Source organism: Peromyscus leucopus, chromosome 8b (assembly GCF_004664715.2).
Source record: "Peromyscus leucopus breed LL Stock chromosome 8b, UCI_PerLeu_2.1, whole genome shotgun sequence".
NCBI classification, from domain to species: Eukaryota; Metazoa; Chordata; class Mammalia; order Rodentia; family Cricetidae; genus Peromyscus; species Peromyscus leucopus.
Genome location: NC_051086.1, coordinates 106,081,845 through 106,098,007, shown reverse-complemented (window position 1 = coordinate 106,098,007; position 16,163 = coordinate 106,081,845). Strand labels below are relative to the sequence as shown.

Sequence of the window (16,163 nt, the reverse complement as noted above, 5' to 3'; positions counted from 1 at the left end):
AGCAGAAAAGATATTCCCACGTCATGTGTCTGGTCAATTAGGGCAGGTCTTATTTCAAGAGTAGCTGGATCTCAGTGCTGTCCACAGATGACCTCCATGTTCAAGCCTCTGTGTTGGGCTGCTTCTCGGGTTTGCTGTTTCTCACCTTGGGAGGAAGCTGGCCCAGGACCTCCAAACTGGGTGAATGTTGTCAGTAATCATGCCACATAGAGCACATAGTGAGCAGTCTGTCCCTCTGTGAAGCCATCTCCAGCACTCTTAGGTTGCTGGTTTTTCTGCTGTGTCCAATATTGTTTGCAGGATAGCTGGTCCATGCCAGAACAGAATCTCAGAAAGGACTAATTCAGTAAAAATCAAGGCAGATCTTGGAAACTGAAAATATGGTAGTAACAGAAATGAAGATCTATCTCAAAGAAGGAATAGAAGATAAAATAAAATTTGAAAAAGACTGAGAGCAAGAGAGAAAAAATAAAAATGAAAAATAAGAAAAGAAACTTATGGGACAAGTTCACAGTGTTTAGTATCTTATTGACAATGTTCCAGAAGGAGAAAACAGATACACAATTCAAGAAAGCTCCTCAGTTCAAGCACGACACAAACCAGTACTTGGGAGGTAGAGGCAGGAGTATCTGGAGTTCAAGACTATCCTGACTACATTTTGAGTTTGAGTCTATCCAGAGAGACATTAGATTCTGTCTCAAAAACAAATGACTCAAAAACAGAATGTTTCTGAGGCAGTGAAGAAAACTGGCTGGCTTCCCAGAGGACATGGGTTATATCCCCAGCACTCACATGGCTGCTCACAACCATCTGGAACTTCAGTTCCAGAGGATCTAATGCCCTCTTCTGGCCTTCACTGGGTACTGTACACACATGCAGGCAAAACACACATAAAATAAAATAAAATAAAATAACCACAATGATTCTCAAAATGGAAAGATGTGTGGCCTGAGATTAAAAGGGTCCAGAGAACAACTTTCAGGATTTTTCTCTCTTTTTTTTTTTCCAGGATTTCTCTTATCTCTTGAACGTGGGGTCCACAAATCAAGCTCAGGGCCTGTGTGACAATCCCTTGCCCAGTGAGCCATCTCACTGGTCCAGAGGCAGCATTTAACTTTAACAAAAGTTCATGGCTGAAGAGATGACACAGTTAAGAACACTTGGTGTACTTCTGGAAGACTTCCAAAGGACCCAAGTTCAGTTCCTATACCCACATTAGTCTGCTCTCAACTGCTCACCTCTTTTCTGGCCTCTGTGGGCAACCAGTCACTCATACACACACACACACCCAAATTTAAAAAAAAAGTCAAAAGTTTATCCATGAAGAATAGCACAGTATAGTGTGGACTGTTTATCTGGTCATAACAACATTAAAACTGGCCTAGCTAAAATAACAACATGACTCTTCTAGGGGGATCTGTTTGTCCATGTACAAATGCATAGGAAGAGACAGAATTATAGCCGGAGGCATGGAGAGAATTACGTTTTTACTTTTTGTGATGGGAAGTCAGTTAATTCTGCAAAGTGAAAACTCAGAAATCAAGAACACAAGTTACCGGGGTTGGGGATTTAGCTCAGTGGAAGAGCTCTTGCCTAGCAAGTGCAAGGCCCTGGGTTCAGTCCTCAGCTCTGAAAAAAAAAAAAGAACACAAGTTACCAAAAAATTGGAGAAATATAACAAAATAATGATTAATAAAGGTTAAAATGTAGGTAGGCATGGTAGCCTTATAAACATAGGAAGGAAGCAGAGGCAAGAGTTGCCATAAATTTGAGACCAGCCTGGGCTACACACTAAGACTCTGTCTCAAAAAAGACAAATGAACAAAAACCAAAACAATTTTATGGTTGTGGTGGGACACATCTATAATCTCAGCATTTGGGAGGCAAAATCGGGAATTCAAGGCCAGCTATGGTACATATCAAGTTCAAGGCTAGCCTGGACTACATGAAATCTTGTCTCAAAAAGCCAAAAAAATGTCAAAATAATGGCTAGTGAAGGGAGTAAAAAAATATCAAATAGAGCCAGGTGGTGGTGGCACACGCCTTTAATCCCAGCACTCGGGAGGCAAAGCCAGGCGGATCTCTGTGAGTTCGAGGCCAGCCTGGACTACCAAGTGAGTTCCAGGAAAAAGGCGCAAAGCTACACAGAGAAACCCTGTCTCGAAAAACCAAAAAAAGAAAAAAGAAAAAATATATCAAATAGAGAATGGGATATGGGTAGAGTGGGATGGCTTGCAATGTTTCTACTGGATCTCAGAATAACTTGAGAAAGCCAGAGACTCATGACTTTGATGAAAACAAAAGCCAAATCTAGTTCTTTTTCACAAAGCTAGTAAGGTGTGGAGGCTGCAGGAAGGCCAGTGGATAGCTCAGTGGGTAAAGAGGATTGCTACCAAGCTGATGACCTCAGCTCGTTTCCAGGGCCCACACAGTGGAAGGAAAGAATGAACTGCTGCAAGTTTTTTTTTTTTTTTTCTGACCCCCACACAGGCTGTGACACATGTGTGTGACCAGAAACACTGTCTCTCACAAATAATGTAATAAAACTTGTAAGTGCTTAAAAATTTCATCCCATATTGTTATAGTTGTTACAGAACAGCCTAGTGCCATGTAGCAATAGGGACACATTCTAAAGAATGCATCACTAGCCAGTTTTCACCGAGGAACACCTTAGGCCATGCCCACAGGAAGAGTGCTACAATGTTTCCAGGAGAAGTAATCTTATGGGACCTCCACCATATGTACAGTCAGTCCTTATGATCAAACATGATTGTAAGTATGACTGAGCAAAAAGATGTTCAAGGCTGTAAGAGCCAGCCTGCCTAGGCAGAGGGTAGTTTCCTCAAAAACCAAAATTAAATGTCCTCCAGCCTGTGAAGGGTGGGCACTCTGCTTGTCTGGAGACAGACATGCTGAGATCAAAATTATTATTTCCTCATTCAAAATAGATTTCCAAGTGTTTTTATTCATTGCTTCGTGGAGAGAGTGAAAAGTCTTTAGCATTCCAGGGGAAAGAAACATTTTCAAAGTTAACCCTATCCACATTCTATTTGTTGTGTATATGTCAAGTTTTGTATGCCTCAGTGCTGATCACTGCACAACACCTGTGTTTGATAGTCCTATGCATTCCGTGGATTTGAGGGTCTGTGAGGAGGCTACTGTGCTGGGATGACAGAATGGGTTCCTCACGGAAGGGAGAGGACTTTTCTTTCTCCTGAAGGGATTCTCTCCTGTGGTCACATGAGGAAGCCACCTGGAGAGTCCTCATTTGAGAGAAATAGAAACATGCAATAGCTGTAGCCATTCATTGTGGAAATGAAGTCAGCATATGATGCTGAAAATGTCCCCCACCATCCTGCAGGCTAGGAAATAGATAAAGACAAGAGAACATAAAGGTGGAGGGGGGGAGGGGCTGTTAGGGGTGAGACAAGCCAGGCCAAGGAATGTCCAAAGTCACAGGCATACCAGCATCTTTGTGCATTCCCACTAATGAGCTAGGAGGTTCTATGCTTCTGACTCCAAGTTTCTTAAAAAGAACAGCAGAGGCATTCTCTCTAAGGAGTGGGATTTCATTCCTCCACTGATTTAGCTGTCCACTGGAATGATGGGGCTCTCTCCTGTGGATAGAATGTCAGCTTAACAGGAGACAGATGGGGAACCTTACTCTGGAACATGGACTGTTAGGGAACTGAGAGCGCAGGAGCTGGGGCTTGGATAAGGGAGTCAGACCAGAAACAGGAGGGAGTGTGTTCCAAGAGGTAAATAACACTGGGGAATGTATGGTGGGGTAGAGGGGACTGACAGGTGAGTTCAGAAAGAGTTCCAGCCCCATGGTGCTGTGTAATCAGGACTGGTTCAACCACTGTTCTGTCCACATGGAGCCAGAGTATAGAGACCTCAACTGCTGAGGCATCTTCTCTCCCTGCAGACCTGGGGAGGAGCTACCTAGTAGAACTCATATACGGGCTTCGTCCTGCTTCCCTGTGCCCTGCACTATGGAGATGAAGTTGCAACACTTCTCCTGGGAATGGTAACCTGTGGTTGAAACCCAGACCTCTAGATTCTTCCAGGTGACTGCACTGAGCTCCAAGGCTGTTCCTTTAGTGTTGAAGATCAAAAGAAGCACGGCCAAGTTGTACACCTGACTCATACAAGATCTACTTTTCCAACTGGGCACACTAGGGAGGCAGAAGCAGGCTGATCTCTGTGAGTTTGTGCCCAGCCTGGTCTATATAGTAAGTTCTAGGCTAACCAAGGTTACACGGTGAGACTCTATCTTGAAAGAGAGAGAGAGAGAGAGAGAGAGAAGAGAGAGAGAGAGAGAGAGTCAGGCAGTAGTGTCGAACACCTTTAATCCCAGCACTCCACTTGGGAGGCAGAAACAGGTGGATCTCTGAGTTTGAGGCCAGTCTGGTCTACAGAGTGAGTTCTAGGACAGCCAGGGCTACATAGAGAAACTCTGTCTCAAAAAAACCAAAACCAAAACAAACAAACAAATAACAACAACAAAAAAAAAAACTAGTGTGTCTCACTAGTTGGCAGTTTTGATTTTTAGGGTTACAAAAGTTGTGGCATTTGTGACACAAAGGGTGTGCCCCTTTCAGGTGTCCCTTGCTGGTGTCCTTTACTGGGCTCAGTTTCTGGGTCCTATTCTCATCAGCTCTTAGTATGTTCTAGTCTCCAGATCTGGCTATCATCCAGGGGCACCAGAAGTGAATGCACACAGTTTCATTCATTTCATTTTTCATTTTCTTTTTTTTAATTAATTTATTTATTATATATACAGTGTTCTGCCTGCAGACGAGAAGAGGGCACCAGATCTCATTACAGATGGTTGTGAGCCACCATGTGGTTGCTGGGAATTGGACTCAGGACCTCTGGAAGAACAGCCAGTGCTCTTAACCTCTGAACCATCTCTCCAGCCCTCATTTTTCATTTTCATTTTTTCTTTCTTTACCTTTTTCTTTCTTTCAAAAGAGTATCAGGTAGCCCATGCTAGCATCAAATTTGCTATGTAGGTAAAGATAATCTTGAATTCCCGATCCTCCTGCTTCTACCTCCCCAGTGTTGAGATTATAGGCATGAATCACCACAACACCAGGCTCAGGAGATGTTTTTTTCTTTTAAAAAATTATTTTATTATATATATATTATATATATTACACACACACATATATATATAATATATATATATGAGTGTTTTGCCTGTATGTGCATCATGTATGTGCCTTGTGCCTGTAGAGGCCAGCAGAGGACATAGCATCCCCAGGAACTACAATGACAGATGGCTGTGAACTGCCATGCAGGTCTGAGAACTGAACCTGGGTACCCTGAAAGAACAGCCAGTGCTTTTAACTACTGAGCCATCTCTCCAGCCCCAGAAGATGGTTCTTTTTGTTGTTGTTGTTCTTTTTTTTTAAAGATTTATTTTTATGTGTATTGGTGTTTTGCCTGAATGTATATCTGTGTACCACATGTATGCAGTGTCCACGGAGGCCAACTGGGTGCTAGGAACTGAAGCTGGGTTTTCTAGAAGAGCAGCCAGTGTTCTTAATCCCCAAGTCATCCCTCCAGCCCACTAAATAGTTTTAATGGTTTCATTAAAAAGCAGAAAAACGGTTTCTGGTGGCATGAAGGAGGATATTATTTGTTCTTAAAAATAGTTTTTGGAGGCTGGGCATGATAGTACATGCCTGTCATCCCAATACATGGGAAGTGGAAAACAAGGGGAAGGTCTTCTTTAGCTATATCGATAGTTTGAGGTCAGCCTAGACTATATGAGACCTGTCTCAAAAAAATAAAACAAAACAAAATTTTGGAGGAATCTGGGATGCGGGCCTTTGGTAAGACACTTACCTAGCATTTGTGAGGCCTTGAGTTCCATCCCCAGCAAAACACACACACACACACACACACACACACACACACACACACACACACACGCGCACGCGCACGCGCGCACACACACACGTTTTAGGGGGCTAGTGAGAGGGGACAGCGGGTAAAAGCTCTTGCCACTAGGCATAAGAACCTGAATTCAGCTGGGTATTGGTGGCCAATGCCTTTAGTCCCAGCACTCGAGAGGCAGGGGCAGACAAATCTCTTTGAGTTTGAGGCTAGTCTGGTCTACAGAGCGAGTTCCAGGACAGACAAGGCTGCACAGAGAAACCCTGTCTTGAAAAACAACAACAACAAACCTGAATTAGATCCCTGGAACCCACAAGGTGGAAGAAGAGGTTGTCTTCTAAACTTCACACAAGTGCATAAGTGTGTGACATGCATTCCTGCCCAGGTGCCCATGAACGTAATAAAAATTAAAACACAAGATCTGAGGAGCTGGTGAAATGGCTGTGGTAGAAAGCGCTTGCCATGAGAGCATGATGATCTTAGTTCAGACACTACCCCTGACCCTTAGCATCCACATTAGAGCCCAATTCAGAGGCATTTTGGGAACCCTGGAGGAGACAGTTGGTGACAGTGACAACCTGGGTTTGATCCTTGAGACTCATACAAAGATAGAAGTAGAGAATTGACTCCTGGAAGTTGTCCTCTAACCTCCATGTATACCACAACATAAAATGTGTCTGTCTGTCTGTCTGTCTGTCTGTCTGTCTCTCTCTCTCTCTCTCTCTCACACACACACACACACACATGCATACACATACATAATTAAAATCTTACGGTGGAGAGACTGACCTGAGATTAACCTCTGACCTTCATACATGCTGGTCACACATGTATTCACATCCTCAAGCACATGTGCACAAACGTACATCACACATATGCACACACACACACACACACACACACACACACACACGAACTTAAAAAGAGAGGAAAGCTTAGAAAACTGCTCATAATGTATAGTCTAGAGGTCACTTAGCTTGAGGCTGTTTCCCCAAGCCTACCTTCCTGTGCATACACAGAATCAGAGTTGGCATCTCCCTTTCTGCTCCCAGACTGCATTGCCTTCACATTCCTAGTATAATTCCCAGGGGACACATTCCTACTGCCAGGCCTACTATTTTAACTATGTTCCCTTGGAAACAGCTGAGCTTAGCTTTCATGTGCAGTGTAGGGTGGCTAGAGCAAGGGGCAGAGGTGAGAAGGGACAGATAAGTGATGGAGAACTCAGCTGGCTATGGCACTACAGCAAATCCACCAGCCACTAGGCCATACATAGCTCTGTGAAGACTTAGAGTGGTTCTTGGGAGTAGAAGGTCCAAGTCAGCATCATGGGGTCACTCATCCCCCCTGGCTCAGTGCCCATCCTGAAGACAGCAGTGGGGGATGACCAAGGCCCAACATACTCAGTGGGGAAGCACCCAGGCACTGAGCTGATGGCAGCCAACATGGATGCTAGAGTGCTTGAATCTGAGTGGCTGTCCACTGGGAGGTCAGTCTGGGGTCTAAGGGAATCTTCAGAGATGTCACATCTGCCTGTGAACTTGAAGCTATATGATGAGAAACCTTTTTCTCTCTCAATGCAAGAGTTTCACATACTTGGGGGCTGGAGTGATGGCTCAGAGGTTAAGAGCACTGCCTGCTCTTCCAGAGGTCCTGAGTTCAATTCCCAGCAACCACATGGTGGCTCACAACCATCTGTAATGAGATCTGGTGCCCTCTTCTGGCCTGCAGTCATACATGCTGTATACATAATAAATAAATAAATCTTAAAAAAAAAAAGAGTTCACATACTTCATAGTTCTGTTATTGGTGATGGCTGAGAAAATACATCCAGTCCCAAACCTAATATGTCCTCAACCCTTTTGCAGGAATTGATCACAAGACAACCACCATCCTGCTAGATGGCCGAAGGGTGAAACTACAGCTTTGGTGAGTTCGGGGCTATGCTGGTCAGCATGTTCTGGTCCTGGAACCAGGCCCTTTAGTCCTAGCTTGAGCTAGTGGCTTTCCTCAAAAGGTGTTGACCCAGTTGTCTGAGCCTATTGAAGCCCATTACCCCATTATTTAAGGGGCTGTGCTCCTAGGGCTAAACTATGTCCAAGAAAGAGCCCTTGGTACAAGACACCTTGTTGTCACCTGTTTCCTGTTTCACTTCACCTGGTGCTGCCAGGCATGGAAGCAGAGTGACCAGGATAACCCAGTTCTCCTACCCCCAATTCTGAGTGTACAGAACAGAGGGCAGGGTGTCCTGGTTTCAAGGGCAGAAGCCTTGTTGACCTCCTGGACTACAGCTCCCTCTACTCTGTCTCCCCTACAGGTACCACACCAGTCTTGAGTTAAGCCAAACAGCCTCTGTCCTCCTCATGCTCCAGGACCTAAGCCTGGGAATTTGGGGCTCATTCTCCCTTCTGAGCCCCCGTGGTCTTTGGGGAAATCATCTGAGGCTGCACTTCTAGCTCCACTGGCTCTGCTTAAAAATGCCAAGTCTATAGAAGTGTACATGGCCTAATTCGCAGTGGAATTGGTCTCTCCTGAGTCTCCAGCTCCTGCTGACTTTTTCCAGGAAGCCAAGCCCCTACTGCACTCCTCCAGAGGCCTCAGGGACTCACTCTCACCATGCTCAAAACTAATCCCAGTTATTGGAGAGATGGCCCAATGGTTAAGAGCATTGACTGCTCTTACAGAAGACCTGGGTTTGATTTCAAGAACCTACATGGTGGCTCACAACCGTCCATAACTCAAGTTTCAGAGGATCTGACACCTTCTGGCCTCTGTGGGCACTACACACATGTGGTGCACAAACATAATTGCAGGCAAAGCACCCATACACATAAAATAAAAATAAATAAAATCTCAAACAAAAAATAAAAACTAATCCCAGTCCCTGTACAACCTGAGGCTCTTTCAGGTGGTGTCAGTTGCTGTGTCCACACTGACCCCTCTACACAGTCACACAGTTTCCTGATGTCTAAGGCCAGCGTATTTCTCCTCCCATGTCTGAAGAGGGGGCTGTGGTTATGTACACGGCTCTCACCGTGCGCCTATGTGATTAACAGCATCACACAAGGCCAGCAGATACAACTCAATCTTACTGTCTTCTTGCTACAGACTTTCTAGTGGCTCTCATGTAAGTTTTGTTGAGGCTGGCCCTTAAATCTTCGATTACTTTACTTCTCAGAACAGTGAGATAGTTCTTCCCATGTCTTTGACCAAAGCCAATGCCTCTAGCTCGTGCCCTTCCTGAGCCCCAGCACTCCTCTCAGGTGTTGGGATAGTCACCAGTTACAGATGATGTACAGCAAAAACATACCTGTTCCATGGGCATTGTGAAGACACACCTTATAGTCATGGCCTTTGGAAATTCTTCATTCCCAAGAGTAATGCTGAAGTGGGTATGTTAACCGAATGTGTAGATGTGTATCTACATAGCTTTTTAAAAAGACTGAAGAAGCAGTGCACTCTTTCTGGAGAGTTACCACAATGAGTGTACAATACCAGGAACTCACCCTGGTAACATCTTCCTTTGTCCTGGTAGTTTCTTGGCATGCTGACCTAGCCTTCTGAGTACCACACTCCTGGTGTGTGTCATCATCCACAGAGTAGAAGTCCTGTCAGTCCCTTATGTTGATCAACTTGGGGACATATCCGGAGAATCTGCATATGGAGCAACTGGATGTCAGGGAAGGATCTTGCCTAAACATGGAAAAAAAAATATTCTGTGTTAGGGATGGAACCCAGTGTCTTGCTTGCGTGAGGGAAATATACTGCCACCAAGCTATATCCCCAACCTTAAAATAACTTAAAATTATATTTGGTTTACTTAAATGTCTGAGAATAATGTTAAAACCCACTGGTAGGTTTCTAGCCTGACTTTTGTTTTGTTTTGTTGAGATAGGGTTTCACTTTGTAGCCCTGGGTGGTGGGAACTTGCTATATAGAGCAGGCTGGTCTTGAACTCAGAGACATCTGCCTGTCTCTGTCTCCAGAGTACAGGGATTAAAGGCATGTGCCCCCATGCCTAGTTCTAGTTTGACTTTTTTTTTTTTTTTTGGTTTTTCGAGACAGGGTTTCCCTGTATAGCTTTGTGCCTTTCCTGGAACTCACTTGGTAGCCCAGGCTGGCCTTGAACTCACAGAGATCCGCCTGGCTCTGCCTCCCGAGTGCTGGGATTAAAGGCGTGCGCCACCACTGCCCGGCTTCTAGTTTGACTTTTAAAGTACACATTAGGGGCTGGAAAGATATATCAGTATTAAGAGCACTTGCTGTTCTTCCAGAGAACCTGGGTTTGGTCCCTAGTACTACACATGGCTCAGGGTTACCAAGTAACTCCAGTTCCAGAGAATCTGACACACTCTTCTGGCCTCTGCAGCATTCACCCAGTGCACAAAATCTCACACAGTCACATAGGTACACATTAATGAAAACAAACAAATCTTTTTTTGTAATATATATATACTAAGGATAAGCTTGGTGCCATATGTCCATTATCTCAGCACTAGGGGTAGGAAACAAGAGGATCACTGAAAGTTTGAGTCAAGGCTGGGTTACACAAAGAAACCCTGTCTCAGAACAACCAGTCAGGTGTAGTGGTGTCCACTTTTAATCTTGGTGCTCAGGAGGCTGAGGCCACAGAGTAATAAGACAGCTCAATGGGTAAAGGTGCTTGCCACCAAGTCTGATAACCTGGGTTTGATCCTCAATACTCACAGAGTGGAAGGATCGGTTCCCACAAATTGTCCTGTAACTTTCACACATGTATCATGGCTTGTGCCTGTGCTTGTGCACAGACACAAGCTCTTGAATACACACACACACACACACACACACACACACACACACACACTATAAAAACAATAATGAAAATGAGAATGAGCCCAAAGGGTATGTTGCTGCCAAGATCACTCCAGAAAATTCAGGATGGCTTTGTGACTTTGTCTTGGATTGGCAGGTAATGGCCACCAACACAAAGACTGTAAAAGGTACTTGGTGTGGCTTCCAAAGTTTGAGAAATGGTTATCAAGAAGAAACACCAATTTCCTCTTAACAGTCTCCAACATCTTTTCCAGGGACACCTCAGGGCAGGGGAGATTTTGTACCATATTCCGCTCGTATTCCAGAGGAGCACAGGTAAACAGCATTCCAAGCCTGGAGATCAAATTGATTTTGAGAAATAACATTTACAAATTCTTACTTAGCCATTTCTTTTATGGCTAAATTGGAAGATAAAGCAGTTAAGCTTATATATAAACTGATGCTATAATCTGGTGGCTTATGTTTTTTCAGCATCACAGATGCCATGTGTGGGCATGCAATCTCATGAGTGCCTGAATGTGTGTGTACATGCATGTGCATATCTGTATTTGAGCTTCCTATCTATGTGTAAGCATGTCTAGGTGGGCACTATATGTGGGGGAGGGACTTGCTTTGCATTAGGTGTCAATGTCCCCACATCATATGCCCCAGACAAATTTATGGTTATGCGTTTCAGACTCTAGCTCAACTTTTTATTTAAGCATCTGTCAGTGAGTGCATGAAACATCATTGGAAATAATAATATAACTCTTATAAGGAATAGATAAATCAAAATTATATGCTTTTGTCAAAGTATGTAAGATGATTAGTTAGGGACCAGGCATAGTGGTGTATAACTTTAATCCCAGCACTTGGGAGACAGAAGCAGGTGGATCTCAGTAAGTTCCAGGCCAGCCTCATCTATACAATGAGATACTGTCTTGATTTTTTAAAAATAGTTTTGTTTCTGCAAGTCTCTGGACCAAGCTTGCCTCTTGTGTTCTGCTGCGTGTTGACCTTTGTGACTTCTCTCCCAGGGTGTGATCCTGGTCTATGACATTGCCAACCGATGGTCCTTTGATGGCATCAATCGATGGATTAAGGAGATTGATGAGGTATGATTCGTGACCTTGGCCAAGGATTGACCCATGTGACTGTTGGCCAGAGGTTCAACAACAGGGAGAAAGCTTCACCTCATAGCTGGACCCAACAGTGTGACCAGAGGACCTCAAGGCTCAGGGAACTGGGCTCTCCTGTGCCTCTGCTCAGGCATGCAGGTTCTGCTTGCCCCACTCCAAGTTAATGGGATGGGTGGGTGGACAGAGTAGTGAATGGGTATTTGCTCCACCCATGACCGGAAGGAGGCGGTGCTGCCTGCCATTGTATGGCAGGGCGGAGCAAATACCACTACAGTACCACGAAGGGGCTGCTGCTTGTCCAACTGCTGGTTGAGGCCTAGTGGGTGAGCACCAGGCTTGCTGATGAGGATCTCGTGACTTTCCTAATAAAGGGCCACAGGTTGAGTGTTTTAAAACAACATTAACTTTCTCCAAGTTCTGGAGGACATAAATTGGTAGGACCATGTTCTTCCAAAAGCTCCAGGACAAGATTCTTCCTGCCTATCCCAGCCTCTGGTGGTTGCAGCTTGGTGACTCTTGGCAGTCACTCCCCTTTCTCTGTCACATGGCATTGCCCTGTGCCCCCTCTGTGTCCTCTCCTCCCGCTATGAGGACAGCAGTCATTAGAATAGCCCCTAACCCTGCAATTCAGTAAGACTTCATCTTAAGTTGTTACATAAACAAGGACCATATTTACAAATAAGGTACCATTCTGAGGTTCTGGGTGGACATGAATTTGTAGGGGTACACCACTCAAACCATTTTCCTTGCCTTTCTCATGCTCTAGCATGCCCCTGGGGTTCCTAAAATCTTGGTGGGAAACCGGCTGCACCTGGCATTCAAGCGGCAGGTGCCCACTGAGCAGGCCCAGGCCTACGCTGAGCGCCTGGGTGTGACCTTCTTTGAGGTTAGCCCTCTGTGCAACTTCAACATTACAGAATCCTTCACGGAGCTGGCTAGGATCGTGCTGCTGCGGCATGGAATGGACCGTCTCTGGAGACCGAGCAAGGGTATGCGGAGGGCCAGTCTCCTTTAGCCTAATCAGATGTAAGGTGGTTTCATAATCCCTGCACAATTGTCTGCCTCCTAGGACTTATCTCAAGGCTTCTGTGGCCATTCTCAAAAATCAAATTCATTTAGGGACTATGGCTGAGTGGGTAAAGGTATTTGGCTGCCAACCTACCAACGTGAATTTTATCCCTGGAACCTTCATGGAAGGTTTTTGGCCTCCATGTGTAGGTTGGGTCATGCACGCACGTGTGCATACACTCACATAGATAGATAGATAGATAGATAGATAGATAGATAGATAGACAGATAGATGTTCATTTTTTAAGCAAATGTATTTGAAAGAAGTAATTATTACAGCTGTGGAAGAAAGCTCATGAGAAGGTTTTTGTGTGGTCTGTACATGGGCAGAGGTGGCGGCAGAACAGGGTTTGCTACATTCACCAGTGACACAGCCTCACAGTAGAGGTCCTCAGTTCCCGGAGGGAGGCAATCAGATGTGGGACTTCCTCTGGTAAATATCCCTAATCATGGAAAACATAATGTAAGTGGTTCTCTTTTCTTTTTACAAGTACTGAGTCTGCAGGACCTCTGTTGCCGTGCTGTGGTGTCCTGCACACCTGTGCACCTAGTGGACAAGCTTCCTCTTCCTGTTGCCTTAAGAAGCCACCTTAAGTCATTCTCTATGGCCAATGGCCTGAACACCAGGATGATGCATGGCCGCTCCTACTCCCTAACTGCTAGCTCCAGCCACAAGAGGAGCAGCTTCTGCAAAGCCAGGACCAGCCGCCCACCCCAGAGCCCACCCAGAAACTGTACCAGGAATAGCTGCAAAATTTCTTAGGAACTAGAATTGGTGGCACAGGCCTATCATCCCAGCTACTCAAGAGGCTGAAGCAGGAGGATCACATGCTCAAGGCCCACCTGCATCCAAGGCTAGCCTGGGCAACTAGTGAGACCCTGCCTCAAAATTAAAAAGTAAAAAGAGGGCTGGCTCTCTAGGAAAGTCTGAGGACAGAGACCATTCTAGACTCAAGAAACATATTCTCCATCTCTTACAGTAATGATGCTACTTCATTTGGAATGCCTATGCCACTGATGTAGTACGAATGCCCAGTGTGCTGTGACTGACACTTCTGTGTGGATGTGCATGAAGCTCTTGTTCTAGACTTGTGTGTACAAAGGAAAAAATTAATATTCTGCCCTACTCTTGGTAATATGAAATTATGGATGTTGCTTTTATCATGTGCAACTTTTTCTGTAACTGCTTTTATATGGCTGATAAATGTGTGTAGTGAATACATATTCATGGAAATTTCAGAAACAATGATAATCAGATAGGCTAGCATCACTGATATTACAAGAGGGGCCTTTTATAAACCTCTTTTTAATGTCAAAGTTCCAATTTATAAAAAAAAAATGCTGCAGTTGCACATAGAGATTGTGTATAACAGATCTGTCCCATTTGGGTAGGACATGGATTTGATAAAGTTTTTGCTATGTCATTTACTACATTTTGGGATTAATAAGTAATCTATATTCATATTTTTCTGTAAACCTACATTTTTTGTACAAAGTGTCCTACATGTTATGAAGCTACAGGAAGAAAATGCCAAAGATATCTCCAATTATGTTGAACATAACCAGCATTGTTTCAACAGATTAGCAAGGAGAGAGGTATTTCAGTAAAGAATGAAGTAAAAACAGTATTATTTAGGGAAATATTTCTCAATAAAGTAGATACTTGTTCCTCTCTTTACAGAGTCATGATATCTCTTTCTAGATCTAGATAAGTAACAGCGCTTTTCTCCACTTGTCTCCTTGCTTGGTGTGGCCAAAAAGGGTAGTTTTGGTTCATGATGCTTACCACAAAGTTTAGTTTTTGTCCTTTATAACCTTTGGGAAAGATTTCTTTCCTGGATAAGAAATGCAGAGAAAGGAAGTGGTGGTGGGTATAGTGGCTAATGTCTGTCACCCCAGTTCTTGGGAGGGTGGAGCAATATGGCTGTGATGTTTAGACCAACCTGGAACTACATAGTGAGTTCCAAAGTTAGAGAGTGAGACCATTTCTCAACAAAATAAAGTAAAAGTACTAAAAGACAACACTCGTGTGTCTCCTGGCAAATGTCAGAGGTTTATTGTCCCTTATTGGGAGCAGAGAACTGTGACTAGGTGTTTCTCTAGAGATGAAACCCTTGCCACTCTCTTTGCCGAAAGCCTACTGACTCTACAGAGGCTCAAGTATCGGCCTCTTTTCTGGTCCTGCTGCTTAGGAAGCAGGACATAGCCAGGATTATATAACAGGAAAACTGAACCAAAGCTCAGATATTCTAAGTTTTTTGTTAGTGATTTACAGATTTAACAATTTACAGGACTCTAGATACATAGTAACAATGTCCTAAGAAGATGGAGCACAGCCTTCTGTGCCACTGAAGGCTTGAAGCTGGAGGGTGGGGGTCCAGCTATGTAGAGATGAAATGAACAGATATCCACAGAGAAACAGGTGAGTGTATATAGCCAGTGAAACCTGAACGAATAAGGCCTTCTTGACAGTGGCCAACCTGTGCCACTGATGGAGAGAACATCTAGGGCAGGGACAGCCATGACTTAGCATCTCTCTCTTTCTCAGGTTCTTAGCCAGGGAGATGAAAGTATAGGTCAATTAAAGAAAGTTCTCTAAGTGTCTTTCCCCTTCTCTTCAGTGCTGCTGGGATGGATGGTGGGCTGTGCGGGATGGATCCCTGGCTAAGCTAGGCCACACAGCTTCTTCTGCCTCAGCTTCCTGAGTACATCAGAAGCATAAAACACCATGTCCAAACCTGTTTTTTCTAAGTTCCTGTGACCTGAAGCCTTTTGAAACCTGATTTTTATGGAATATACAGGCTACCTAGAAGTCTTGGTCTTCCACAGGAAGTCAGTGGTAACTGGAAGAGGCAGGAAGAGTTCTTCCCCAGGACCTTTGAGAGTGAATACAGCCCTCCTTGCACTTTGATTTTGGACCTCTGCCTTCCAGGAATGTTGTAGAATTGATACTCACATTTTTTATACCAAGTCTGTGACAGTTTATTATAGCAACCTGATAAAGTAATAGAACCAGCAAGTACTACAGCAAATCAAATTACATTTCTGTAGAATGAAAGTTACCGAACAGAGACTATTAAGTAAAAGTATTCATGCTTTGGTGGTGAATACACAGAGAGTATAACCTCTGCGCACGCCTTTAATCCCAGCACTCAGGAGGCAGAGCCAGGTGGATCTCTATGAGTTCAAGGCCAGCCTGGTCTACAGAGTGAGTTCCAGGAAAGCCAAGACTACATAGAGAAACCCTGTCTCAAAAAA

At 44.3% G+C, this 16,163-nt stretch overlaps 1 protein-coding gene across 1 annotated transcript in view; it reads left to right on the top strand.

Moving 5' to 3' along the window:
- Rab40b (RAB40B, member RAS oncogene family) overlaps positions 1–14,583 on the top strand; it is a 33,842-nt gene extending 19,259 nt beyond the window's left edge. Inside the window, exons 2-6 of the mRNA XM_028884967.2 lie at positions 7,776–7,836; positions 10,974–11,034; positions 11,736–11,813; positions 12,604–12,826; positions 13,397–14,583. Coding sequence (XP_028740800.1) covers positions 7,776–7,836; positions 10,974–11,034; positions 11,736–11,813; positions 12,604–12,826; positions 13,397–13,668 — 695 coding nt within the window. The 3' untranslated portion in view covers positions 13,669–14,583. The remainder of the gene's footprint in view (positions 1–7,775; positions 7,837–10,973; positions 11,035–11,735; positions 11,814–12,603; positions 12,827–13,396) is intronic.
- The last annotated feature ends 1,580 nt before the right edge of the window (positions 14,584–16,163 follow it).